The following is a 27,566-nucleotide window of genomic DNA, read 5'->3' on the forward strand; positions in this document are numbered from 1 at the left end:
TTAAAGCTGTTGTGCTGCTTAGGGACAAGGTGTGTTCATCATAGAGAGCTTGGTTATGTGGATCAGCATAAGTGCCTCACCAAGAATTTGTCTCTGGTTCTAATATGTACTGGCCGTGTTGAGTCCTGTTTTTGTACCTTCCCTCCATGTTCATCAGGTACAATAATCTCCTCAATTGTTTTAAATATTTTTACCACTCTTTTGTAGACTGACTCTCCTGTCCAGTGTTCCATTCTAATGTCCTCATTGATGATTTCAAGGTATGAAATCTGTCCAGTAAAGATAATGTCTCATCCTTGGACATAATTTTAATGGTGTGTATATTGCCTTTATGGAGAGATACCTTATCCATTAATCTATCATAACTTTCTTAACAGATTTTGATTGCTAAATTTGACAGCATGAATTTTTTTTTAGATAATGAGTCAGCACCCTTTGACATTGATTGGATTTTGTCTGTCAAATTAATGTTATTCTTTTTAATAGGATTTTAAACAGCTATTTATTATTAGTCTGTAAAAACTGTATTATTTTTAAAAATGCCTCATTCTTGGCCCTGTTATTAAACCAATGTTAATGATATAATATGGAAAACAAAACTAATTCCTGAAATCAAATAAATGAATATATAAGGAAAATCACATAAGCCTTGTAGAATACCCTCTGTAGCATAAGCAAAATGGTTATTAAATTTTTGAATGATAATATTGCCAGTCATTTTATAACTTTTAAATTCATCACTTACCCCCTGTAGAAAATTTTAGTGACTAGGTGTAATAATCTTTATTGGCAAGCCAGTGTCATGATTGTAGCTGTGTGGTGGAGAGACCCAAGCAGTGGCAGACAGTCCTGGTTTGGTTTTGCTCATGTTATCTACTTAGATACTGACAAATATGCTTTGTTTAACAAATTAAGAGCAGTTATTAAGGACAGTTAAAGTGATTCTGTACAGGGAGAGAGTTTTATGGTGGCTTTTCGTCAGTTGCGAGCCGCTGAAAAATGGCAGACTGCGGGGAAATTCAGAGTCCTAGGCAGAGGCAGGTGGAACGAGAGAGGTTGCAGTAGTGTGCTGAGTCTGGGTGCCAGCTGGAGCCACAGGTCAGCAGAGTCAGAGTCCTAAACAGCGGCAGGTGAGCCACGGGCAGGTGAGAAATGTGCCCTGGCTGGTGAACGGGGAACACCGCGGGGTGGGGTATCCCGATAAGCATGGACTTGGCCCCGCATTGTATGCCAGATGATGCAGAACTCGTCAAGGGGGGTTGCGAGTCAGATAATCCCAAGATAACTTCAAATAGAGATTTTAAGGGTTTTTTGTTTATTATTATTATTAAAAGGGAACTCATGGATCACAGTGAGGAAATAGGAATGGGGTCCGACATCCAGGTGTGGCTTGCAGGAAGAAGAGACTGAGCAGGGAAGGACTGCAGCTTTTTGGTACCCAGTCATGCCCTCACCTGGTCCAGCCATTGGCTGAAGGAGGTTCCCCATCAATGTAGACCAAGTTGGCCTCAACCTCAGAGATCTATGTGCCTCTGCCTATAAGTTCTTGGACTAAAGGCGAGCGCCCCAGTACCTGGTTGATGGTGAGGTGTTTTAAGCCCAGAAGTGGTGTCTTTGAACAAGTCATCTTGAAAATTAGCATATTTGACCTGCAGTCCCACTGTCCTAAGTGAGAGCAGGTCATAGGTTCCTTGAGACATGAAAGGGTGCACCCACTTGAAAGAAGAGCAAACACAAAATACCGCAGAACTCACAGGAAGAGAGCAGTGTGAGGTAGATGCCAACCTGTAAATGAGCAGTCAGAGACTCTGGCCTAAAAGCAACTTGTAATATCCCTGCTCGTGTTGGAGGGTCCTAGAACAGATCATGGGAGATTTGAAAACAGCAGCATGAATCTAGCTTCCCTTCCTAAATCAGGAGGGCTGTCTGTATAGCCACCCAACAGCAATGCTGGATTTCCTGTTCCTTTGCAAGGAATCTGGCTTCCTTTCCTAGATCAGGAGGGCTGGCTGTACGGCCACCTGACAGCAATGCTGGATTTCCTGTTCCTTGCAAAGGCTTAATGCACGTCAGTCACCAACAATATGGAAATGGCTCTGCGCTCTCTGTCTGAACCAGTCCCTTCCTTTGCCCCACACCATCTCTCCCTGTCCTGGATCAGTGTCCTTCAGGCTTTTCTTAGTTCAAGAGACAAACCCTAAGCAGGATTGTGCGCTGCCCTGGCCACACGGTTCTGATGTGGGCCTGGAGAGGGGATTGATTCCGAGTCTCCTCCACACAGGTCCAAGGACTTTCTTCCCCACTCACTCACCTGACTTTGATGCGTGCAGTCAACCCTAATAAAGGAAATAGATGAACTCTTAGCATTTTCCCCCCTCTAATGGTTAACTGCAAACTAAAAATCAGAATAGAGGGCCTGGGCTGAGGCAATCTCCTAGGGAGGTAACTATGTTGAAATTTCCGCCCTACACGGCATCATGCCCAGCATTGTAACTTGACCCACAAAGTACACAAAATGTCATTTTATATAACCCCCAGCTTCCTTATTTTGAAATAAGGATGTTTTTCAAAATACCTGTGGTAATTGCGCCACTCCAGGTGGATTCGGAGATGAAGCCATGTTAGAAGAAAGCTAATTTAGTGACTCGGGATTTCTCTCACCCCATTCTGCCCACTTCTTCACACTCCTGACACCCGTCTCCAGCTCTGTCCTCACGGAGCCACCGTCCAGTTTTGGGGCTGCAATGATCACGCATGCTGATCAAGCACTCTGCCACTGAACTTCACCCTCCAGCAGTTGCACGCATACAGTCTTACGGGGTACTTGCTACTGCTTGACACTGGGAGCGGGCTGTTAGACATCAGAAAGTCAATGACCTAGGGATACTCCTTGCCAAACAGCAAGTCATAAATTTGCTTACAGCATTATGGAATTGTTTTACCTAAAAAAACAACCGAAAACCCCATCGTGTGGTTCTCAGGCGTGAACTTTGTAGGTGACAATGTCTTGCTACATACCTAAAGGATGGACACTTCTGCTTGGACGGAGCAGATCCAGTCCTGAAAATCGGGGAGTTATTCAAGTTTGAAAGTATTTGAGCAATAGGTGTGTCCTGGAATTTTTATGAAACAATCAGAGCGAAGTGTCTTAGCTATCACTTCTCTGATGAACCAGCACAACCGAAGCACACTGGGGAGGAAAGGAATTATCTAGCTATCACAGTCCATCGCTGAAGGAAGTCAGGACAGGAGTTCAAGCAGGTGGGAACCTGGAGGCAGGGGCTGATGCAGGCCATGGAGGGTGCTGCTTGCTCCTCATGACTTGCTCAACTGTAAGCAGCTTCATTTCCCAGCTGCCCAGACCCGAATAATCACACAGAAACACACTAATTACAACATTGCTTGGTCTATTAGCTCAGGATTCTTATTAACTATTATATTTTAAATTAACCCATTTCTATTAATCTGTGTATCAGCATGAGGGTGTGGCCTACTGGTAAGGGTCCAGCATCTGTCTCCTTCGGCAGCTACACGGCATCTTTTAGACTCTGCCTACTCTCTCTCTATATCTCTGCTCGGATTTCCCGCCTGGCTTTACTCTGCTAAGCCATTGGCCAAAACAGCTTCTTTATTAAGCAATGGTAATAAAACATATTTATAGCATACAGAGGGAAATATATTGTGTAAAGGATTTCACGTTGTCAGACAGAACTCCTAACGGGCAGTGTTATATGTCTAGTCCTTGCAGGGTGGCACGTGCCATTTCATGTGGACTATGTATACTCATCTTAAGAGTATTTTTTTTAATTTATAGGATTATGATATTTTACTCATGCACAAAAAGAGAATAAAGATTCTTAATATTCTTTGAAGTCGAAGCAGAAAATAAAACTGTAGAAAATTATAGAATACTTTTCTGTGTATGACGTGGGAGTGTGCATGTTTGTGTATGTGTACGTGTTTGCGTGTCTAAGCATAGGCACGTGTGTACCATGGTGCATGTGTGGAATTCAGAGGCTGTGACTTAGTTGTTGGTCCTTGCCTTTCACTATTTTTTTCTTTCTTTTTTTTAAGTTTTTTTGAGACAGAGTTTCTCTGTATAGCCCTGGCTACTGTCCTGGAACTCACTTTGTAGACCAGGCTGGCTTCAAACTCACAAAAATCTGCCTGCTTCTGCCTCCCAAGGGCTGGGATTAAAGGTGTTCACCATCTCTGTCAGGCGCCTTCCACCTTTTTTATTTTAAAGATTTATTTTTAATTGTGTGCGTCTGGGGTAGCATATGTGTGTATACATGTTGGTGCCCTCAGAGGCCAGGGACATCAGATCCCTTGAGAGCTGGAGCTACAGGCAGTTGTAAGCTGCCTGGCCTGAGTTCTGGGACTGTACTTGGTTCTCTATAAGAGCAGGACGCATCTTTTCAGCCCTGGCTTCGACATTTCTGCCTTGTCTGAATCGGGATCTCCTGTATATGCCTGTGTAGCTGGCCTTTGAGCTCCTGAGAATTCTGCCTCCTCCCATCTTGCCATAGGATTGCTGCAATTATGGGCCCATGCTACCACATCTAACTTTATGTGGGTTCTAGAGAGCCAAACACGGCCCTCGACCCTTGTGAAGCGAGCGCTGAGTGGCCCCACTGAGCTCAGCACTAGAATACTTCTTTGGTGCTTACTAAAGAGAACTCATTTTTGAGACCGGGCCTCAGTAGGTAGTTCAGGCTGACCTCAGACTCATAATCCTCCTGTCTCCACCTCTCGGGTGGTGGGATTCGTAGGCTCATGCCAACATGCCCAGAAAGAGAATGATTTCACACAGTTTTGTGAAGGTCAGGCTCATTTTGTGGTCAGCACTTGATTGCAGTTCTTTAAAACCCTTTTGAGAATCAGTGAGCTTTTTATTTTATTATGTCTTTGGTTTGTACTCTCTGTTGTCATCTGCTTACTTCCGCTGGAGCCTGTCACCATACAGGAGGCGGTTTACCGGGCTGGCACTTGGCATGGTAATCAGGTCACAGGGGGCCGGGAGTTGAGAGCTTGAACAGGTGGGTGGGGGTGGGTATTTCTGTACAGTACGCTTTCATAAGGATTTCCATAATAGCTTGTGCACATCCACAAGACAGACCAGAGTGTGTTCCCAAACCAGCAGACGTCATATGTGTTCTAGCTACAAGTGACTCAGCTCCCACACTGGCCCATTGATGCGGCAATTTCAGTGTTGTCATGAATGAGCCTCTTTATTGTCACAGAAAGAGGGCAGCCTGGGTTCCTGTCCAGTCATAGAGCTGACTGTAGGCTGCTGTGCTCTGAAATCCCTCCTACACTGAGATGCTCTGGTGATGGTTGGGTTAGATTCTGGAATTTCTTTTTGATTACGATGAATACTTCTGGTTTTCAGAAACCAACAATGTTCCCCTTTCCTAGGAAGACACTTGGATCTTCCCCATAAAAGCTTGTTCTCCACATAGTTACCCGTATGAACATTAATTACCCCTGTAAGACTGCATTTCCCAAGCCAGCGGACTTAAGTGTGCCTTCCAGTGGCCCTTTCACATGTGTGGTGACCTCACTGGGTTTCTATATCTGGGTCTCGCCCTTTTAATCAAGAAATTCAATAAATGCCTCATTGTCTTTCAGAATGTAATGCTACAGAGACTTCTGAAGGTGTTTATCACCTATTCTTTATGCCCTAGAGATTCTCCTGTCTGAGGGTTTCTGTTGCTGTGAAGAGACAACATAACCACAAACTCTTGTAAAGGAAAATACTTTTATTGGGGGTGGCTTACAGTTTCAGAGGTTCAGTCCATTATCATCATGGTGTGGCATGGTGGCATGCAGGCCAACATGGTGCTGGAGAAGGAGCTGAGAGTCCTACATCTTGACCAGCAGGCAACAGGAAGTAGTCTGAGACACTGGGTGTGGCTTGAGCATATATGAGACCTCAAAGCCCACCCCAACAGTGACACACTTCCTCCAACAAGGCCACCTCCTAATAGTGCCACTCCCCATGAGCTTATGGGGCCAATTACATTCCCACAGCCCCCCTTCCCAGTCCTTACAGTCAAAAAGACTGGGAAAGAGGGTCTCTCCACTTGATCTTACGGACCGAGGAACATACTTTTGAATCTTTGGTTATTCAGCCTCTTGAATTTGCCCATTTCTAAGCCAACACTTTCTTCTCTTCAATTTGATTATTCTTTTGTGGTGCCCCACTTTCTTATCTTTTACTGGGGACTGAAGTTAGGCCCTGCACATGCTAGGCCAGTGCTCTCCCACTGAGCTACCAGCCTGGAGAATAACTCAGTGAGCAGCTTGGTCTCACGCTCCATTTGTGTTCTCCTCTCTTCCACATTTCCAACTTTTCCCCCCTTTATGTTCTGGGAAAGCGGCTGAGCCGAGCTCAGTCAGGACTCAGCAGATTTGGTTCTGCCCCCCCCCCCCCCTTTTTTTTTGCCAGACAGGTTTTCTCTGTGTAGCCCTGGCTGTCCTGGAACTAACTATGTCGACCAGGTTGGTCTCGAACTCAGAGATCTGCCTACCCCTGCTCTTGAGTGCTGGGATTAAAGGTGTGTGCCCCCTTTACCTGCTGGTTCTGCCTTTTATTGGGCGCCAGCAGGGCTCCCTGTACTCGGTCAGTGTCCTAACCTCCTTCACGTGTCTCCTGCGCTCTGCCCCATGTCTCCTCACTCCAGCCTGATTTCCTGCTGTGGTCGAGGTTCTTTTGCACAGAGGCAAGAGCCATGTTTTTGAAAGCTGCTTCCAGCTAGTGCTTTCTAGTTGCCATAGTGACGCTTGCTCAGCATGGCCGTTCCCCTGGTCTTTCAGGCTCCATGGATATTGCCTGTGGCATTTTGCCAGCTACTCTTTGGTGCCTCCTCAGACCTCTGGGTTGGGGCTGTGCCAACTCAGAGTGGTTCTTGCCCCGGTGCCCTTAGCTCAGTCCTTTTGGTGACATGAACCCCCTTGAAGGCACATGGCTATGGGCTCTATCCGCTTTGAATCCCACCTCATCCCTTTCTTCTCAGAGTGCTCCCTAGAGAGGTGGGAATATTCATATATTCACCAGTGCACTGTACTAGGACTTGTGAGTGTGTCTCTGGGTGTGATGGACACCAGGCCCTGGGTTAAAAAAGGGACATAGTGAATGTTTTGCAGGAAAGGGTTGATAGCAGCGTGATAAAATCATTGCTTTATCTTCATCACGAGTCTCCTCTCTTCTCATAGTTGCCTAGGATTTAATCACATACATCTGTCTGTTTTCCTGGACCAACGCTGACAGCAGATCAGCTGGGCTTGTGGATGGGCAACCCCCCACTAGTTTCCTTTGCCACAGCAAAGCAGCTTCGCTGCAGGGTTGTTGGAAGGAAAGTTTTAACTGGGTGAGTTCACAGACTGCTCCTAGCAGGAGTTAGAGGGCGGACTGGCCCGCACAGGAAGCCCATTGTTCTGTTTCACACTAGCCTGCTGCTTAATTCTGAGTGTTTGCACCTTGAGCATCTGGCAAGGCACCAGGGGCTCTTGGGGTGCTCTTCAGGTTTCTTTGCGATCAGGGCCTTGACCAGAGAGCAGACCTGCAGAGATGCGCGGCTTCAGGCATTCAAAGTGTTCTGAAGACACGGCCCCACCTGTCTTTCACTTTTTGTGGGTTGAATGGTGAAAATACCTTCGGCATCTCTGGGGGACATCATGCCCACTTTCTCAGCACATAAAGCATAAATGTCACTGCTCCCCCACCTGCAGACACAGCAGCATGATGCAGAGGGAAGATATGCCCCTACATGCCCATTTAATTTGCGACTTGATCGTGGCGGTGAGGTCAGAACAGCTTTCTCCTAGGTGCCTCCAGCCTCCCCATCAGGAAACATCTGTGCCAGAATTCACAACGTGTGTGTTCCACAGTTATTTCTCGTTTGCTAATTCAGCATTAGGAGGGTGGAAGACCATAAAGATGAATGCTGGTGCTTTCTAGAAGCAGAATCAGGTGTTCGATGTTTATAATCCCAGCCTCCCTCAGGCAGGGACTATCTTCCAGGAGTGTTCAAGCCATGGCTCTCGGGTTGTAAGAGTACGTTTATTTTAAGTGACTTCTGGACACAACGTTGCCATCTACAAAGACTACTGTGCCGGTTAGTTTGTGTCAGGATAACGGAAAAAGAAGTCACGATTAAAGAACTGCAGCCATTGGATTTACTTGTGCACGGGTCTGTGGGGCATTTTCTCAATCGATGATTGGTATGGGAGGGCCAAACCCGTGCTGGGTGCTGCCACCCTGGGCAGGTAGTCTTGCATTATCTAAGAAAACAGGCTGAACAAACCATTGAGAGAGAGCAAGTCAGTCAGCAGTGTTCTCCTGTGGTCGCTACTTCAGTTCCTGCCTGAGTTCTTGCCCTGGCTTCCCTTGGTGATGGGCTGGGAGCCAAACAAATCTTTCTTCCTCCAGGCTGCTTCTAGTCAGTGTTTTACCACAGCACAGAAAACAAACGAGGGCAGTTAGAGCATTGAATAAATTATAAAATAATCTCTCTCTCTCTCTCTCTCTCTCTCTCTCACACACACACACACACACACACACACACACACACAGAGTATTTTTTTTCAAAGGTATTTTTATTCACTATTTTTGATGACTATAAATAAGTGTTTCCACTATGGAAAAGAAAGTTAGCACAGTACATTTTCATTACTGGGGAATGGATTTCTGAAGTCATGTTCAATGGTGTCAAAACTTAAGGAGAAAAGAATTAAAAAAAAAAAAAAGAAAAGAAAAAACCCCTAAAGGTTGGAATTCAGTTCTTTATAAAGTCCCTTGTGAAAACAAAACAGAATAAAAACAAACCTTAAAGGGCAGGGAAATTTTTTTAAAAGAAAAAGGAAGGAAAAGGACAGATTCATTGCTTCTCCTCAGATTTCTCTTCAGCCTCATCTCTGGCCTCCCTCACAGAAAGGGCTTCCAGCTTCTCAGCCACCTTTTCAGCATGATCATTTTTGCCTGGTCCTTTCTTTTCTCTTTCTTCAGTCTCTTTCCTGCATTCTTCAAACTTTGTCTTGAACTTTTGTGCATTCTCAGCATTTAGGAAGCAGATGGCAAGCAGTTCAGGCTTGGGGCACTCATCTGCAAAGTCGGCGTGAGTATTCCAGACCCAGGCACGGTCACTGCCAGCATTGGGCTTCAGCTCCATCATTGATGTGATATAGTGGTTGGCGCATATCTTCAGAGTCTTGTCCCTCCTCATGAGAAGGCGGATGTTCCCTTTCTCCTTATGCTTCAGGAGTTTGACATCACCAGTGCCTCGCTCCTTCCATTCTGGGAGGTCATTCTCTGAAGCAAACCGGAATAGCTTTGCCCGCATCTTGAAAAGTTCCTCTTCATCTTCCTCCAGTGTTTTAATTTCTTGCTCAGGAAGAGAAACTATTGGCTCGAACTGAGGGTCATGGTTGGATTCATCTGCATTCTCTGTGGATGTATCATGGTCCTCATGACTGTCCTTGGTGGCCGCCATGGGGGCGCGGCGACGGCTCAGGCATTGCTGGCTCGGCGGCCTCCGGGCGGCTGGTCGCAGCTTCTTTTCCTCCGCGTCTGGCGCCGGCGTCTCCTGCCCGTCCGCCCACACAGAATATTTTTAGTACGTTCACAGTTTTGTGTTGGGGCCACATTCAAAGCTGGCCTTGGGGTTGGATACTTCGGAATGTGTGGGCCAAGACCTTTTTTCTTCATTCAGTTGATCCAGAGAAGCCAAAAGGTTGGATGTCCATGGCTACCTAGAGTAGGGGCAGGGGCAGGGGCAGGCCCGGCGGGTAACAGTTGCCTGTAACTCCATTTCCCACGAATCTGACACTTCTGGCCTCGGAAGTTACCAGGTACGCGTGTGGCACACAGACACACATGCAGGCAAAGCGCCCTTACAAAAATCACACTATTGTTTAAAAAACAGGTATCTGTAAAGGTCTTAATGGCTCACAGCTGTTACCTCAGCACGAGCAGCTGAGGCAGGAGCGTGCTGTGAGCGGGAGGCCTGGGCTCTGCACAGTGAGTTCTAGGTCAGCTTGAGCTGGAGAGTGAAGCCTGCTCTCAAGAAAATACTTCTTTTTGCTTTTCAGAAATGTGAAAATCAAAACTGGAGAATGGTTCTTTGAAGAGCGTGCCCGGAAATTTCCAACTGAAGGTAAGTGCTCTAACACCTTAGCTCCTGTAAGATGATCCTTTCTAGTTTTAAAGTATTTGGTACTGAGTTATTTTTGTGGTTATTGTTGGCTTGCTGTTGTTTGTTTGTAAGTCAAAAACCCTCATGGTGTTGGAATTGTCAAAACATGAAATGACGGTGTTTTTAGTGACGGATCTGACTGGCTTTAACTTGCACGTCACAAACCGAGGCAGCCTCCGATGTACAAAAATCAAATGATTTCACCGTAAGCAGTCACCCCTAAGCAGTGGCAGCGAGTGGGGTTTGCAAGGCAGGGACAAGCTCAGTGGCTAGCACCCGGTTACTTCAGCTTCCTTACTCTGGTGAGAACTCAAACCCATGGTGAGTGTTCCTTTATTGCTGTAAATGGGTTGTAAGGGCTGACGTATACAACTCTGGTCAAGAGGACTCTTTCGTCTCCAGGATGTCTGTCTATTTGGGATCTTTCTTCTTCCTTAGGCCTTTTAGCATGAGTGACTCTGTTTCTGTTTGATCTGGCTTCTTGGGACCTAATACAGGACCTCAGACCACAGGAGCGACCTCCCAGGACTTGAGTGTGTGGCGCCTAGGCCCTGACAGCTGGTCTGTCCCTTCCATCTATCTGAGCATTCCTGTTATGAACCAAGTCGATTGGTTACCTCTGCCTGAGGCTCTGCCCAGTCTAACTCACTCAATCTCTGCTTTGCCAGACTTCCAGCTTCTGGGGTTGTTCTGGACTGCTGTGCAGCAGCTGCCTTCTGCCTGGTTTTCTGTGATTGTTGCAAGGCACTTTTGCGCGCTTCCATTTCTCTCTGCAAGTGCTTTTCTATATTTTCATTTAAAAAAATCTTTTTGAAATCTTTTCATCCAGTGTTTTGTTCGTGATCCTGAATTAAAAATACTTAGCTTAGATCTGGGCTCAGTTGATAAAGCAGATGTGGACCTGAGCTCCGGCCCCAGAACCCACCTCAGAAAAAGGCTGGACATGTGGTCCAAGCTTGTAATCCTTACGGAGGCAGAGATAGGCAAATCCTTAGGGTTTGCTGGGTAGCCAGCCTACCCTATCGGGCAAGTTCCGAGCCAGTGAGAGAGACTGCATCAAATAAGACAGGGAACACCTGAGGACCAATAGCAGCTGTCTCCTGTGTGCAGTGGTAATTAGCAGGTCCCTTCCTCCCTCCCTCCCTCCCTCCCTCCCTCCTTCCCTCCAACAGGACAGAGGTGAGGACTAATGCCAGAGGTGTTCCTCCAACTTCACAGGCACTCATGGCAAGTGCATGGCTCCCACACACCTATACGCATCCACACACAAAAGATAATAACGCTAAATACAAGTTAAATAAGTCAGTTTAAAAGATTAGTGCCTGGGGCTATATTAGGTAGCATGCTGGGCTCACATGAATGAGACCCAAGGACTTGGGGGTGGGAATGACATTTTGTTACTTCTCTTGCTGTGGTAAAACACATCAAAGCAAAGGCAGTTTAAGATGAAGGGGTTTGGCCAGGTGGTGATGGTGGGACCCTTTAATCCCAGCACTCAGGAGATAAGAGGCAGGCAGATATTTGAGTTTGAGGCCATCCTGGTCTACAGAGCGAGTACCAGGACAGCCAGGGCTGCACAGTGAGACCCGGTCTCAGAGAAAAGAAGAAAGGGAGAAGAGGTTTATTTTGGCACATGGTTCCAGGTGGGTGGAGGTCATCATTGCAGCGATGACAATGCATGGTTAGTGGCAGGAGCAGTTTGGTGGCTAAGCACATTGTAGCCACAAACAGGAAACAGAGAGACATTGTACAAATAGGGCATGGGACCAGACTAGAAACCCTCACCACCCACATCCTTCCTCCAGCAAGGCTCCATTGCCTCCCCAAACTGCATCACCAGCTGGGGGCCACTTAGTCAGATACATGAGCCTATGAGGGACCTTTCTTCTTCAAACCACCCCAGCCATTGTCGGAAATGTATCGATGACAGCAATTGGTTCAACTTGTCCCCTACTGGCAGGCATTATACCCTTTTATTTGATTTTCACATGGCAGGCCACTGTGAGGAGCATCTTGTAAAGAGGTCTTGGCAGTGCTGTGTGACTCCCTAGGAGAGCGTTCTCAGAGGGAGGATAGCTGGTTTCATGCAGGGGCACAGGAGTGGTTTGTGATGTTTTGTCAACACACCTTCTAGGAAGCCATTTCACTTGGTGTGCTTGGTGGGTCGGGCCGGCTTTCTTCTCCCAATACTCTAGGCCTCTCGGAAGCGTCATATCAGATTCCATTGTGCTTTTGTTTTGATGTAAGTACTATGTATCCATTCAAAAATCAGAAAGGGAGGCTGACTGGAGATAAGGCTTCATAGAACACTCGCCTGGCATGTGTGGGACCCTGAGTTCAGCCTCCCATCAGAAGAGGGTTCAGGAGGGGATTGGAGATGAAGAGGAGGAGCAGGAAAGGGAGGGTGGCGATGTGAGAAGCAGAGCCGCTTCTCTCGGAATGGTTGCTAATGTTCTGTTACACGTTGTTTCTGCCCACCCTTCCCCATGTGGGCAACCTGAGTTCAATTCCGTCCTCTGACACCCCCCGACGCACTATATTAAAATGCACTAAAATGTTTAATTATCCACGTGAATCAAGAGACTTAGGCACAAAAATGATTGATGACACTCTTCTATGATATTCGTGTGATTAGAGCAATTCATCTTCCGTTTTAACCTGGTATTTCTCTATGCAATACTTCGTGAAGGATATTTTCCAGATACTTACACATCATGGACCGTGTGGTTTCTGCTGACCACAGCTCATCCTCCCTCAGATGTCCCCACCATTTGCTCAGCCAAGTTATGATTGTGGGCTGGGTAGGCAGGGCTATTTGACGATAAAGGCTGTATCCTATCCACGAGCGCACACCTCGGGCTAAGGTTTGGTGCTTTTCCTTTGTATCGTTGGAAACCTAGAGCCGAGTTTAATCTTTAGCTACTGTTCCAGGGATCATTACGCCCTCAGCACCATTTCCCTTTTTATGTGCTTTACTTATTTCTCCCTTAATGGTTCTATTCGATATGTGCCATTTAAGATCAACGTTACCGAAATTCCTGTGAAAGCGGACTAGATGGAGTCATAATAAAGAGTGGTAGAGATAGATTGTGGTAATGTTGACTGTGCCAACCTCTCAAAAGACAAGAGAACTGGCAGGACGGCTCAGCGAGCATTTGCTGCTCAGTTATAAGCTTCTGGGTTCAAAGTCTCCAGAACCCACATAGAAAGCTAGTGTGACCGTGTCTGTGCCTGTAGCCCCAGGACTAGGGGGAGGGATCACTAAGGCTCCCAGGCCACGGGTCTCCAGATGTGTGAGACAACCTGTCTGAGGAAAACATGATGGGGACTGACAGAGCTGTGAGTGTGCAAGGTGTGCACCCCACACTCGTGCATACACTGTTTATATAGACCGTGTGCACCCCACACTCGTGCACACCCCACACTCGTGCACACACTGTGTATATAGACGGTGTGCACCCCACACTGCGTATATAGACGGTGTGCACCCCACACTCGTGCACACACTGCGTATATAGACGGTGTGCACCCCACACTCATGCACACACTGTGTATATAGACGGGTCGCACCCCACACTCATGCACACACTGTGTATAAAGACGGGTTGCACCCCACACTCATGCACACACTGTGTATATAGACGGTGTGCACCCCACACTCATGCACACACTGCGTATATAGACGGTGTGCACCCCACACTCATGCACACACTGTGTATATAGACGGTGTGCACCCCACACTGCGTATATAGACCATGTGCACCCCACACTCATGCACACACTGCGTATATAGACGGTGTGCACCCCACACTCATGCACACACTGTGTATATAGACGGGTCGCACCCCACACTCATGCACACACTGTGTATATAGACGGGTCGCACCCCACACTGTGTATATAGACGGTGTGCACCCCACACTGCGTATATAGATGGTGTGCACCCCACACTCGTGCACACACTGCGTATATAGACGGTGTGCACCCCACACTCATGCACACACTGTGTATATAGACGGTGTTCACCCCACACTCATGCACACACTGCGTATATAGACGGTGTGCACCCCACACTCATGCACACACTGTGTATATAGACGGTGTGCACCCCACACTCATGCACACACTGTGTATATAGACGGTGTGCACCCCACACTGCGTATATAGACCATGTGCACCCCACACTCATGCACACACTGTGTATATAGACGGTGTGCACCCCACACTCGTGTGTATACTGCGTATATAGACGGTGTGCATCAAAAAGGTTTAAAAATAAGCAAAAATGAGCTCCAGTTCCTCATTCTGCACACACACAGTATAAAAATTTAGTTATCTCGGCTCACTTATTTTTTTTCTGAGGATATACTACATTTTCTAAAACTTTTAAATTAGTTTTGTGGCTTTTATAAAAAAATAGTTTATGCCAGGCAGTGGTGGCACTCGCTTTTAATCCCAGCACTCAGGAGGCAGAGACAGGCAGATGCGGATCTCTGTGAGTTTGAGGCTAACCTGGTCTACAGAGCTGGTTCCAGGACAGCTAGGGCTGTTACACACAGAAACCCTGTCTCTAAAAACCAAAATAATAATAATAACAAAATTATTATTATTTATGTATATGTCCGAATGTATGTATATGTACCACATAATAGTGTCTGATGAAGGGTGTTGAATCCCCTGGAACCGGAGGTGCCTGATGTGGGTGTCGGATCTGCACCCAGGTCCTCTGCAAGAGGAGCCAGTGTTCTCACCCGCTGAGCCATCTCCCCAGCCCCTGATTTTCCAGTGTTGTTGAGGTTTTCTGTCCTCATCGGAATCATTGTGTGTCCAGAGCTTCCCAGCTCTGACATGTCTTTAGAGCCTTCCCTGGCTGTCTTGGCATTGTTCCCTCTGGATCTGCTGTCCGCAGTATTTGGTGCGTGCAGGCTTTTCATTGGTTTCTGGGACCCTGGCTTCATGACCAGCTGAAAGTGTTTCAAGTTTGCAGCTCCTGGCTTCCCACACTAATGGTGCAGTTCAGTGAGACCCTGGGGTGTGTTAGGTGGGCCGGTGGGGCTTCACAGGGTTGTGTTAGGCAGGTCGCCAGGGCGTTCTTATGAGCACTGTGGGTTTGAGAGCCACTAATGAAGTGTCTCTGTTAATCATGATGGACATTTTCCTGAGTCATTGGAATCTGAAACTGGAAGTCACGTTTACTCCTGGCGCCGCCTTTTGGCTCGTTGCTGGAAGTGCATGTTTACTTTGGTGCCAATTGTAGCTTTTCTGCACCATATAAATTGAAGCACAGTCGTGCATGCTTGTAATCCCAGTATTTAGGCATCAGGAGCAGGAGCATCAGAAGGTCAAGGTCATCTTCAGTTACAGAGTGAATTTGATGCAAGCCTGGACTACCTGACCCCTTGAGTATTTTGTGTGTGTGTGTGTGCGCGCGCACATGCATGTGTATGTGTGTGTGTGTAAAATAGATGAAAGGCTGTGTGCTTGTCTGTGGTTCCAGCACTCAAGAGGCTGAGGTTGACTATACAGTGAGATCCTGTCTCAAACACATGCACACACACACACACACATACACACATACACACATGCATACACATGTACATATGCACACGTGTGCGTGCACACACACATCAGAAAGCAGCATCAGTACCTTTAATACCAACTCTTCTCAAGTTAAAAGAGGGTAAATGCTTCTGTAAATAATCAGACTTCTGTTGTTAATACCTGGAAATAAAATGACTTAGGGTGGCTGCCTTCCACCCTCCCTCAGCTAACTGTCTCTGTAGCCAATTGAATCACAAACCAGGATGAGTTTTGCAGTTGGTCATTATGGAAGTGCAGGGATCTTTATCCCCTTCCGTAGCAAGCAGGATTTAATTTTTCAAACAACTTTTAAGAGTCTTGTGCTTCTACCTAGGCAGCTTAGCCAGAACCTGTCTTGTCACAGGATTCTGCAGACAAAATGAGTGCTAGGGCTCATGAATGAAAAGCAGCAGAGGGGCTGGGGAGACATCTCAATGGCAGAGTGCTTGCCCGGGCTCATGAATGAAGAGCAGCAGAGGGGCCGGGGAGACATCTCAATGGCAGAGTGCTTGCCCGGCATGCACGAGGCACTGGGGTCCATCTCTGTACAGAAAGGACAATGGTTAGTTGGGCTGGGGAGAGATGGTTCAACAACCAAGTCTGATGGCCTGTGTTTGGTCTCTAGCTCCTCACAGAGAAGATTGACTCCCAAATTTTGTCTCTCATACACACGCACACACACATACACTAAACAAATAAGAATTTTAAAGAGATAGGTTCCATTGAGTGTGTACAACTCTGCTCAAGACCGTGTGTGTGTCCTCTCCTCTGTTCCGTCAGTGAACACCCACCCACCCCATTTGTCAGATAGATCAGACAGACTCAGCAAGGCTAGTTCTGTAACACTCACTCACAGTTCCCATGAGTTCACACTCCTACAAATTAGTATCTTCAGTGAAATCATTTATTTTCCAGAGATAAAATGTCTTATTTCTTTTTTTATTTTATTTGCTTTGGTGTTTTGCCTGCACATGTGAGAGTGTCAGATCTTGGAGTTACAGTTGTGAGCTGCCATGTGGGTTTGGGGAATTGAGTCCAGGTCCTCTAGAAGAGCAGTCAGTGCTCTTAACCACTGAGTCATCTCTCCAGCCCTCTGTTTCTTATATTAAAGAAAAGATAGGATCCTGTGTTTGATTGCTTTTTTTCTTGATATTCCTCTTAAGAGGAAAGCCTGCAGACACGACACCACAGAGGGATGGTCCTAAGAATGTTGCTCCCAGAAGGCTGGGTGCCTGTCAGGCCCCTGAGCTTTAGACTGGTCCTACCAAGCTGGATAGAGCAGAGATAATCAGATTTCATTATCAATAGGTAAAGTAAGACCCGGACCTTTAAACTTTCTGCTTTTACCCAATGTCTGCAGATAGTAATCTTCCAAAGCAGGTTCTTGATTTTCTTTTCCATTAAAAAGAAAAAATCTGTTTAGCCTGGGCAGTGGTGGCACACGCCTTTAATCCCGGCAGAGGTAGGCGGATCTCTGTGAGTTTGAGGCCAGCTTGGTCAACCAAGCAAGTTCTAGGACAGTCAGGATTATCTCACAGAGAAACTCTGTTTTAAAAAAATCAATTTCATTTATTCTTTTGCAGTTTTACAAATGCCTATAATTCTGATCACTCTCCAATACCTTTCCCGCCTCACCCACCTCTTCCCCTTCTTTATGGCTTTTGAGTTGTTGGTCAGGGAGACTCAGTGAGCCTTCAGGTTACTATGAGTCTGTGTCGGTTCCTGTCAACATTATATTCATAACCACCACCCCTTGTATGGGCTACCTTCTCCTGGGTACTTGGGGTAAAAAGATGAGGCTCATGTCCTCAGAGTTCTCACTTTAATGGCAGTTATGAACATACACCCACTTCCTATGGGGAAGGCACGGGGTCTGTACTGTCACCACTGGGAGAGACAAGCCTCTCAAAGATGGTTGGTTGTTCATTGTTCCAGGTTTATTTCTGTTGCTGTGATAGAACAGTCAAAATCAGTTTAGGTGGGGGAAGGGTTTATCTAGCTCAAAATTTCAGGTCACAGACCATCACTGAGGGGAAGTCAAAGCAGGAGCTCAAGCAGCTGGTCACGTGTATCCTCGGGCAAGAGCAGAGAGAAAGGAATGCATTCTCACGTGCTTGCCTCTTACACCTTGCTGGCTTTCTTCAGGGTTGCACAATCCAGGGCCCAGAATGGGCTGGGTCCTTCCTACATCAATGCTAAGAGACGGGCTCAGCGGCCAGCCTGGTCTAGTAAATTCCACAACTGCGATTCTCTACCCAGGTGACTCTGGGCTGTGTGAGGTGAAAGCTAACAGCACACAACAGTCATCATATCGCTGTGAGACATGAGCAGGAGGGGCAGACTAGGTCCAGTTTCAGTTGAGAGAGGCTCAGGGAGAACACGAAGTGTGTTGTGCAGTGTGTCTGTCTGGGAAGCTTACCTGACCAGGACCAAGTACATGGGACAGAATAGGCATCAGGGGACCCTGGAAAGGAAGGTGGTGACTACAGATGGTCTCTAGACTGGCTTCTTAGGACACCACAATAAGGCCTTTGTTACTTTCATAGCTCCAAGTAATGGAGAGTTATTGTTAGTTGTTTCAGAGGCTGAAAACCCAAGAAAGACCAAGGTGACCGTGAGACCACACTTCCCCGTGTTTGTCTAGCCTCTGGTGGTTCCCGGCAGCCTCTGGCATGTCCTTGGCTTTTAGAAGCTTCACCCCAGCCCTGCCTCATTGCTACCTAGCCATCTCCATATAGTCTTCCTACCTGGGAAAAGGGGAGAATAGCATGACCAAAGTAAGAACATTCCTCTAATTTAAAACTGGTGTGTGTGTGTGTGTGTGTGTGTGTGTGTCAGCTGCCCTCAGGATCAATCGCATGGTCCTGCAAGGAGCCCAGGCCATAGGAGCTGGTCTTGCTGCAGCTAAGCAGGCTGCAGGCCTCTCCAGTCCTGCTGCTCTCGACTCCCCTGAGGTCCAGGAAACGGCCTCTGAACACATTTCCTCAGAAGAGGAAATTGCAGGAATTGGAAACGTGTTAACAACAACAATAACAATAACAGAATGAAGACTTTGTGGTTTTTGAATAAAAGCAATGAGCGAGGGGAATGGGGGTGAACAGGGGATCAATAAAAGCCACACATGGGGCCATGTGCTGTGTGCACCCGATTGGCCTCATTTGGGGATCTCATGTCACGGAGGTTCTGATACACAGTGAGGGTGGATCTGAGGTTCTGGGTAGCCCCCCACTTCCCTGCCATACGACACATGGACCTGAAGCAAACTTATGCTAAGCTAAGAATTTTTTTAAAAGTTTTATTTTACTTTATATGTATGGGTGTTTTGTATCGTGTGTGAATGTGCACCACATGCGTTCCTGGTGCCCACGGAGGTCAGAAGAGGAAATTGGATCCTCTGGAACTACAATTACAGAAGGTTTTGTGAACCACCACGTAGGTGCGGAGACCTGAACCTGGGTCTTCGGTGTGCTCATAGCCACTGAGTCATCTTTCTGCCCCTAAGTTAATATTTGTGATCATATAAGTGATACTAAATTAGAACGTTAGTGTCCATAACGTTTTGTCAGAACACAGCTGCGTACCCTTCAGTAACTGTCAGGGCTGTTTTTCCAAGCAGAAGCCCTCAGTAAGTGCTTCCCATTTGGTCTTGGGCCACAGCTTGCCACAGCCTGCAGGGGGCAGCAGAGAGCCAGACACAGCAGCAAGGCCACTTCCTGTGGCCACGGGAGCAGATGAAACAGGGAGGGCCAGGCTGGGGGTTAGTAGAGAGCTGTGCAGTAGGAGTCTGGGGTAGGAATGCATGTGGAAGCAGCCCCAAGAGAAGTGGGGTCACATTAGTTGTGGAGGCAGAGGTCAAGTGCAGGCTAGGTAAACCAGAGAGGCAGGAAGAAACGATATGCTATTTGGAGTGGAAAGAGCAAGGGCTGTAGGGCACGGAGGAGCCCAGGCGAGGCAAGAACACCCAGGACACCATGTAGGGCTCATGATTTAGGCCTAGGATGACAGATGATAGCATCAGATTTGAGGGTGTGGGAGAACAGCAGCGCTGGAGGTCGTGCCTCAGGGCTGGGTTTGTAGCCATCCAAGGTCAAGCAGGTAACCCAGGCTAGGGGAAGTGGGTGTTGGAGCTCACTGTCCTGTGTCTTGGCCGGGGTCCTTCTGGGTATGCATTGTGCCAGTTTCTCATCTTCCTTTCTCCCCTTTCCTTGCTCTCCTCTGCCTTCCTGTCCACCATCACCGTGCAGTGAAGTTGGCTCTCTCAGTTTCTACGCAGACGCCGCCATCGAGGCAGCTCTTGTAGATGAGGGGAGGGGAGCTCCATATGTTGCCTTCTGGCTTTACAGTTTAGCTGCCTGTCTTTGGGAGAGGCCTTTTGTTTTGCCTTGGAGAAGTTCTTCTTGGTGGACCAGCATAGGAGGGTGCTCCCAAGTTATTTTAGAACACTTCTATGAAGCCCCCAAAATATACACAGTCACAGAGGTTCAAAACATTTGGGCTGGGATAGGACTCAGTTGGTAGAGCGCTTGCCTCACGTACGGAAGCCTTGGGTTTGAGCCCTTACACTACATAAAATCAGGGACAGTGATGTACACCTGTTAGTCCTGCACCAGGGTTTGAAGTTCAAGATCTCCTCAGACTATCCTGGGCTACACAGACCCTGTCTCAAACAAAAGAAGACAAAAATCCTTTAGGTATGATTTTAAGATTCCGGTCTCTTCTGGAGGCAGCCCAGCTACAGATATGGAGCTGGAGCTACGTCCTGCTTCGAGGGTTGGAGCTTCACATCAGGGTTAACGCTAGGTGTTGTCTGTCCCTCCTAGAGGTGCCCCTGCCTGCCCGCTGTTCTCAGTACCCCACTCTGTCGTTGTGTCCTTAAGTAGCTCTGCTATCCAGATTTGTGCAATGAATTAAAATCTTCCAGGCAACACAAGAGCAGTCTTGCTCTCCCAGAGCCTTGGTGGGCCAGGCTGCATGGAGGTTCTAGAAAGTTCCATGAGCTGCCAACATGGTCCCATACTGTAGTTCCTCCCATCCCCCCTCCTTGCTAGTAGCTAAGAACCACTGTGGTCACAGGAACATGGACAGGCAGAGTTGTATTCGGGGAGGGGGTAGTGGTACGCGAGGAAATAAAAAGGGTTACTACGGCAGGTGCAGTCTGCTCTGGGAAATTATTAGTCACTAACTAGAAATAAGTAGATTACATTTTTTAAAGAGATTAGCTTAAGTCTTCATCACAAGGGGCATTTTGTAGGCAGCGTTTCCTGGGGGAAAGGGACTGGGGGACTTAAAGGATTGTTTCAAATTACCCAGATTTAGAAAATCTAATTCAACATTAGCGTCTCATAGAAGCAGTCCCAGACATGATGGATTGTGGGGTGTGTAGGAGAGTTAACAAGTCGGTGGTTCTCCAGGGATGGAAGGCTGCACAATAATCCCCACCATCCAGAATTACATTTTTAAATGATTTATTTATTTTTAGTTTATTGTATATTAGTACATTAGTACATTGATGTGCATGTATATCTGTGTGAGTGTGTCAGATCTTGGAGTGACAGACAATTGTGAGCTGCCATGTGGGTGCTGCGAACAGCCAGTTCTCTTAACCACTGGACCGTGTTTCCAGCTCCCTAGAGTTATGTTTTTATGTTCATTATTTTTTATATTTTGTGTATAGGTGTCTTGCCTGTGTGTGTCTATGCTCTGCATGTGTGCCCACAGAGGTCAGAAGAGGGCATTGAATCGCCTGGAATTGGAGCTGCAGATGGTTTTGAGCTGCCATGTGGGCGCTGGGAATCAAATCCAGGTTTTCTAGAAGATGAATCAGTGCTCTTAACTGCTGAGCCATTTCTTCAGCCCTATGTTGATTAATGGTGTGGGTGAGTGTGTGTGTGTGTGCGTGTGCGTGTGTGTGTGCGCCAGGTATGAGGGTACTGATCAGAGAACGACTTGGAGGAGTAGTCTCTCTTTGCACCCTGTGGATTTGGGGGATGAAGCTCACCTTGTGGGTTTGGTGGCCTTTGCCTGCTGAGCCACTTCACCTGTCTTTTGCAACCCAACTTTGAGCATTTCTGTCACCCCCCAAAAGGATCTGTCTCTTTTTAATACCACAAGTGATATTAGAATAATCTTAGTGTTTTGAGGCCAGTGTTTGTGCCACCTACAGCGTGTTCTCAGCCCTGACTGCCCTTGGCTTGTTTCTCCTCCAGGTAAACATGAGACGGCTGGGGCGAAGCTCCTGCAATCTTATCAGAGGCTGAGGTGAGTGCCTGGGACGGCGGAGCTCAGAGGACGTCCTGAAAGAGCTCATGAGTCCAGACCTCCAGAGGTCACTGCTTGGGAACACGACTTTTCAAAAAATTCAAAAGTTCTTGGAAAAGATTGAGATGAGCTTCCAGATTTATGAGGAACCTTCTAGCAATCCTATTGTTACACAGTGTTTCCCCCTCAGCTTCTCCTGCGATGCTGTAAAAAATGAAATAGCATTTTTGATGGTGCATCTGAGACCTTCTAAACCAAACAGTTGTGTTTATTTCCCTTCCTTTGGCATCTTCCCGGGTGCCAGGAATATCCCTAATATATCTGTGGGGGGGGGGGGGGGGGAATACCTGTTGCCCATGGCCAGTGCTCTGAGAAATGGTGGCCTCTGCACAGGGTTCTGAATCCCCGCAGCCTCGAAGCAGCAGGGGTCGCACTGCCTGTCCTGCTGAGGTTAGTGAGCGGCGCCGAGAATTCCCACGGGCGCTGACTTTTGTTGGCCCATGATAAAATTTATCTGGTCTCAAAACTTAGAACCTCCCCTTCCTTCCCTATACATGTAGCCTCGTGGTCTGGTCATGGCTATGTAGCCCAGACTGGCCATGAAGTTCTGGCAATCTTCTTACCTCAGCCTGCCCAGCACTGGGTTTACAGGCTGTGACCACACCAGCTTCTTACTTTATTTTTCCAGTCCCCCATTGGTTCTTTTAGCTCACGCTTCCAGTTTTTCTCAAAGTATGTTTAATTTTTTGTTTGGTTTTCCCCGCTTCACATTTGGCCCTTCTGCTGGTGTGGTTTGTACTAAGGATACAGAGTCCAGATAGGACTCCACATATGAAGCATGGGTCCAGGAGCAGCTCAGTGTGGGAGTCAGAGTCCCCTAGTGGCTTCAGAATGTGACGAGCTATGAAACCTTTATGTCCCTCTGAGACACCAGCACACAGCACCTGCACAGAAAAGCAGGGCCAAACCGTGCTGCTGGGCCATTTTCTTTAAAAGGGAATTAGACCCAAACAAAGCTAAGCACTCAAATGGTAAAGTCACACATTTGAATACATGTGAACTAGTAACTCACATAGATCTAAGGCATTATTGTCTTTTTCCTTGGCAGCAAAATCTCTGTGGTCCCTCCGACGCCACCACCGCTCAGCGAGAGCCAGTGTAGCGGCAGCCCTGGCAGGGTAACTTGTCTGTCGGCGGGTCCCTGGGTGGGAAGCAGGGAAGGAAGGCCAGGGGAGGCTGCTGGAGAATTGGGCCAGTGGACCTGACTTACCTAGAGCTGGAGCTGAAAAGTGCTTTCTTTTTCATTCCGTTGCCAGGGACCATCTGCAGTCTCAGCTGGCTCCTTCTGCTCGTGCCCTGAGACATCTTGTCCTGGCTCTTGTCGCAGCTTCCATCCCCGCCTCTGTAGTGTGCCTTTAAGTGTGTGTGGGTCTGACATGTGTACACAGCAGGTTGTGGGTGTGTGTGTAAGTGGTGTGCCTGTGGCGATGAGTCAGTGTTTGCTGGCTCTACGGGGGCCAGAACCAGTTCTGTCCAAAGAATTTAGCTGTGGGATCTCAGTTACTTGGTTCTCCACCTGAGAAGTGGAAATAACTGTCTCCCATGCAGGATGTGTCTGTGTGTGCTTGGAAACTGGAGTGCCAGGGAATTGTATGGTTTTGATTACCTGCATCGATTTGCGCATTAGAGGGAGCAGTTATGTCTTACGTGGGATAATATACATGACCATTTGAGTGATGGAAACATGTTCGTTGTTTTCCAAGTTCACAGACACCTTGGGGATTGTGTTCTGAGGACATATTTTTGGGTGAATGGATGAACTCTGGAAGGATGGATAGGCGGATATATGGGTAGCTGGGTAAATGGATAGGTGGGTACATGGGTAGATGAATAGGTGGGTACGTGGGTAGATGGATAGGTGGGTAGGTGGGTAGATGAATAGGTGGGTAGATGGGTAAATGAATAGGTGGGTAGGTGGGTAGATGAATAGGTGGGTAGATGGGTAAATGAATAGGTGGGTAGGTGGGTAGATGGATAGGTGGGTAGATGAATAGGTGGGTAGGTGGGTAGATGGATAGGTGGGTAGGTGGGTAGATGGGTAGGTGGGTAGATGGATAGTAGGGTAGAAGGGTAGGTGGATAGGTAGGTAGGTGGATAGGTGGGTAGATGGATAGGTGAGTAGGTGGGTAGAAGGGTAGGTGGGTAGGTGGGTAGATGGGTAGATGGATAGGTGGGTAGGTGGGTAGATGGATAGGTGGATAGGTGGGTAGGTGGGTAGGTGAGTAGGTGGGTAGAAGGGTAGGTGGATAGGTGGGTAGGTGGGCAGAAGGGTAGGTGGGCAGAAGGGTAGGTTGGCAGATGCATAGGTGGGCAGATGGATAGGTGGGTAGAAGGGTAGCTGGGTAGGTGCATGCATGGAAGCATATATGATGGATGGATGCATGGATTGTTGAGTAGGTGAGTGGATGGGTACATAGAATGTTGAGGCAGGTGGATAGACAAGTAGAAACTGGATGGATGGGTGTGTTGACAGACATTGGACACATGGATATATAAATGGATGAATGGATGAATAGGTAGGCAGATGAGTGGTTGGGTACATACAGGTAGGTGGATAAAGAATGGGTGGACAGGTAGATAGATGGGTAGACAGTGAGTGGGTAGATGGATGGATGAGATCTGAATAAAGTTACTGTTTTCCCTTTTCTATGATCCATTTTGGGAGACAGTACTCTGTCCCTACGCTAGTCACCTTCCCTCTTATGGTACTCTCAACCCCCATGTCACCTGCATCCTGTACCTTCTACATAGAATTTGTGGAGGGCTAGGAAAAGAAGGTCAAACAAGCAGTAATTAGCTCTGAGCCAATGAAATGTCAGTCATCCTAAGAGGTAGTTGTCTTGTGAACTACCTATTGATAGCGCTCCATCCTTTAACAAGGCTGCAAAACACAGAGGAAGATGGCTAAGTGCCAGGGATGTCTACTTCCTGGGGGCTGTGCATCCCTTCCCACCCCTTCCTGCTTGTAGTGTTGGGGGCTGGCAGCCTGGAGATGGTGGGGCAAACACAGGTGGTGGGCTAACAGCTCATTGTCCCGTGTCTGTTTTAGTTACAGGAACTTGGTCACTTCAGAGGATTTAATAAGTCCGTGGAAAACTTGTTTCTGTCTGTCACCACCCAGATGAGAAGTAAGTGATACTCAGGATGTGTTCTTCTATCCAGCCCTGTGCAGGTCAGCCCAGGCAGCCGCAGGTGGGAAAGCCGTGGGTCAGTGGATCAGCCTCTGGCTCCTTGAGGAGAGCAGGCGCCATTTCGGTCTATTGGCCTTGTTCTGACTCCTGCTTGTCTTGCCCAAACCTTTCCAGCTCAGCAGCACAAAGAATTCCAGAGGAATGAAAACAAAACACAAAATACCTAGCAAAATCCAAAACCTTGGCTTTTCTGGCTTTGCAAGCCCAGTATCTTCCACATGTCCATTCTTCTTCCTGGTGAATTTCAATGCAGGCATGGCCACAAACTCCAGTGAGCTTTCTGGCAAGCCAGAGGAGACACTTTTCAAAGTCGTAGTTACTTTTGGCAGAAATGTCATAATGAAGATTTTAATTTTGGTGGAAGATAATAGATTTTGCCTTCACTTTTGTGTCCTTAATATCCAATTTGTTACTACATAACACGATGGGGATGTTTTCATACACACACACACACACACACACACACACACACACACACACCAGATTTCTATGCCAGTTAGGCACATTCTTATAACTCACTCTTGACGATACATAAAACATTATAATGGCACACTGGGCTTGGATGTAGTAGCCATCACGCAGGCCCCCAAACCACTCCTGGCTGGCTGTGTCCCACATGTTGAACCTGATGGGTCCTCTGTTGTCATGAAAGACCAGCAGGTGCACCTCCATGCCCAGGGTGGCTACAGACAGCTTCTCAAACTTGCCAGTCAAGTGGCACTTCCTGGTGCTGCCGTCGCCCACCAGGACAAGCTTGCACTGGACCTGCTGCTCTCCCTGGACAGCCGTCATGGCAATCCTTCCAGAAGGGTCTCCACTCTCTTTGTCTTCATTTACCGCCCACTTTCTGCAGTTGCCTGTGATGGTCTCATTGTTGTTATGGCTTCCAAGCCAACTACAACTGGATTTAAATTAGTCATCAGTATTCCACACAAGCCCCACCACACAGACAGCTGAGATGAAAGCCAGGCTCTTCCCATCAGCAGTGGGCTGTCTTGGGTCTCTTTCAGGAGGAGGAAATAGTTGACTTTCAAGGGCCTGTTTGCCCCTCTGAGGATATCAGCCTGGCTGTGACAGCGGTCTGTTCTCTGCAAAACTGGTGTTAGTCCCATGACAGTCTTCTAAATCAGATCCCTCCCCAAGTCCACGTGAGAAACACCGCTCTCATTCCAAAGGGTCAGTTTGTTCTGCAGACAAAGATGCGTGGCTCAGGTTACCCCAAATCCCACAATGAGAAGCAGTAAAGGTTTCATGGCAGTTTTGTGGTACCAATACAAGGAAAGTCATCAATCAAGAGCACTTTTCAAATTCACTGATGGAAACATCAGGGAGTTGGATTATGGCAAAGTGGGGAAGCTTCTGTGAGGCCTCAGATGTTACCTGATGAACTCGTGGGTTGAACTCGTGGCCCAGGATGCTAAAGTTGGTTTGGAACCACAGGATTTGAGAATGCTGCCCCAGAGCAGCACCCTCTGTCTGCCAGTGTGGTCCAAAGCACCTAGGAGAAAGATTCCAGTTCTTTATGAGACCCCTTAGCAGACAGACAGGGGGTTGGGTTGACTCTTACTTGGGAGCCAACTGTGTTTCTTTCTGCCCACACGCCACCAATCCTACTGATGTAGAGAGATACTTGTCAGAACTCCAAACTTCTCAGGTTCTTCTCTACTTGAAAATGGGCCCTTGAAATGGGCCAAACAGGCACAGCCCCAAAGTAGTGTGAGCAGGCTTATGGCAGATGGTGCCTACCAATGGCCAGACTTGAGAGTCTTTTGTGCCCTTAGCATCCAGGTTGCTGTAGGTGGCTGTCATCGATCTCTGCCATATGCTGGTCTTTTCCAGTTGCTGACAACTGATGCCCCCCAGGATACTTCTGGATGGTAGACTTGAGAATGCTGGGGTGGTGTGGCTCTCAAAGAAGAGTGGCTAGGAAGCAAGACTGGCAAACTGGGTGCCCTTGGCTCGGGAAGCAGGTCAGGAATCCATGTCAAGGAAAGGAGACCTCCCACGCTCTCCCTGGACAGTGCGGATGGCAGGCAGCCACCAGGCAATGGTAGCACAGGATCATCTGGATGTTTCCATGTGTGGACCAGTGGACAGAGGGAGGCTGGCGCACACGATGCTCAGGAGTTCCCAGGGGACAGTGGCAAGGAGCACAGCTGGAGTGAATGACATCCTAGATTCCAGAGAATTGTACAGTTAGTGGATGGTCTCACAAGTAACTTTAATATTCGCAATCTATCTTGACAATCTGAATATTGTGTCTAATGAAGTGCAGAGTTAA

The 27,566-nt window shown here is 47.6% G+C and overlaps 2 protein-coding genes and 1 pseudogene across 2 annotated transcripts in view; 1 reads left to right on the forward strand and 2 right to left on the reverse strand.

Annotated features, from left to right (window-relative positions):
• Nucleotides 1-27,566, forward strand: part of Sytl3 (synaptotagmin like 3) — a 56,424-nt gene that overhangs the window by 5,301 nt on the left and 23,557 nt on the right. Inside the window, exons 3-6 of the mRNA XM_041680179.1 lie at nt 10,093-10,157; nt 21,983-22,034; nt 23,143-23,212; nt 25,144-25,222. Of these exons, the coding sequence (XP_041536113.1) occupies nt 10,093-10,157; nt 21,983-22,034; nt 23,143-23,212; nt 25,144-25,222 (266 nt within the window). The remainder of the gene's footprint in view (nt 1-10,092; nt 10,158-21,982; nt 22,035-23,142; nt 23,213-25,143; nt 25,223-27,566) is intronic.
• LOC121466450 (ran-specific GTPase-activating protein-like) lies at nt 8,788-9,494 on the reverse strand. The gene has a single exon (XM_041680178.1). The coding sequence runs from the start codon at nt 9,492-9,494 to the stop codon at nt 8,883-8,885; it is 612 nt and encodes a 203-aa protein (XP_041536112.1). The 3' UTR covers nt 8,788-8,882.
• Nucleotides 25,352-26,077, reverse strand: LOC121466307 (annotated as a pseudogene).

The sequence above is a fragment of the Microtus oregoni genome, unplaced genomic scaffold (assembly GCF_018167655.1).
Source record: "Microtus oregoni isolate MIOR12 unplaced genomic scaffold, Mior012 000033F_ref0000390, whole genome shotgun sequence".
In the NCBI taxonomy this organism is placed as follows: domain Eukaryota; kingdom Metazoa; phylum Chordata; class Mammalia; order Rodentia; family Cricetidae; genus Microtus; species Microtus oregoni.

Excerpts from the sequence above, each read along its gene's own strand:
- LOC121466450 (XM_041680178.1), bottom strand. The coding sequence starts at position 9,494 with ATGGCGGCCACCAAGGACAGTCATGAGGACCATGATACATCCACAGAG.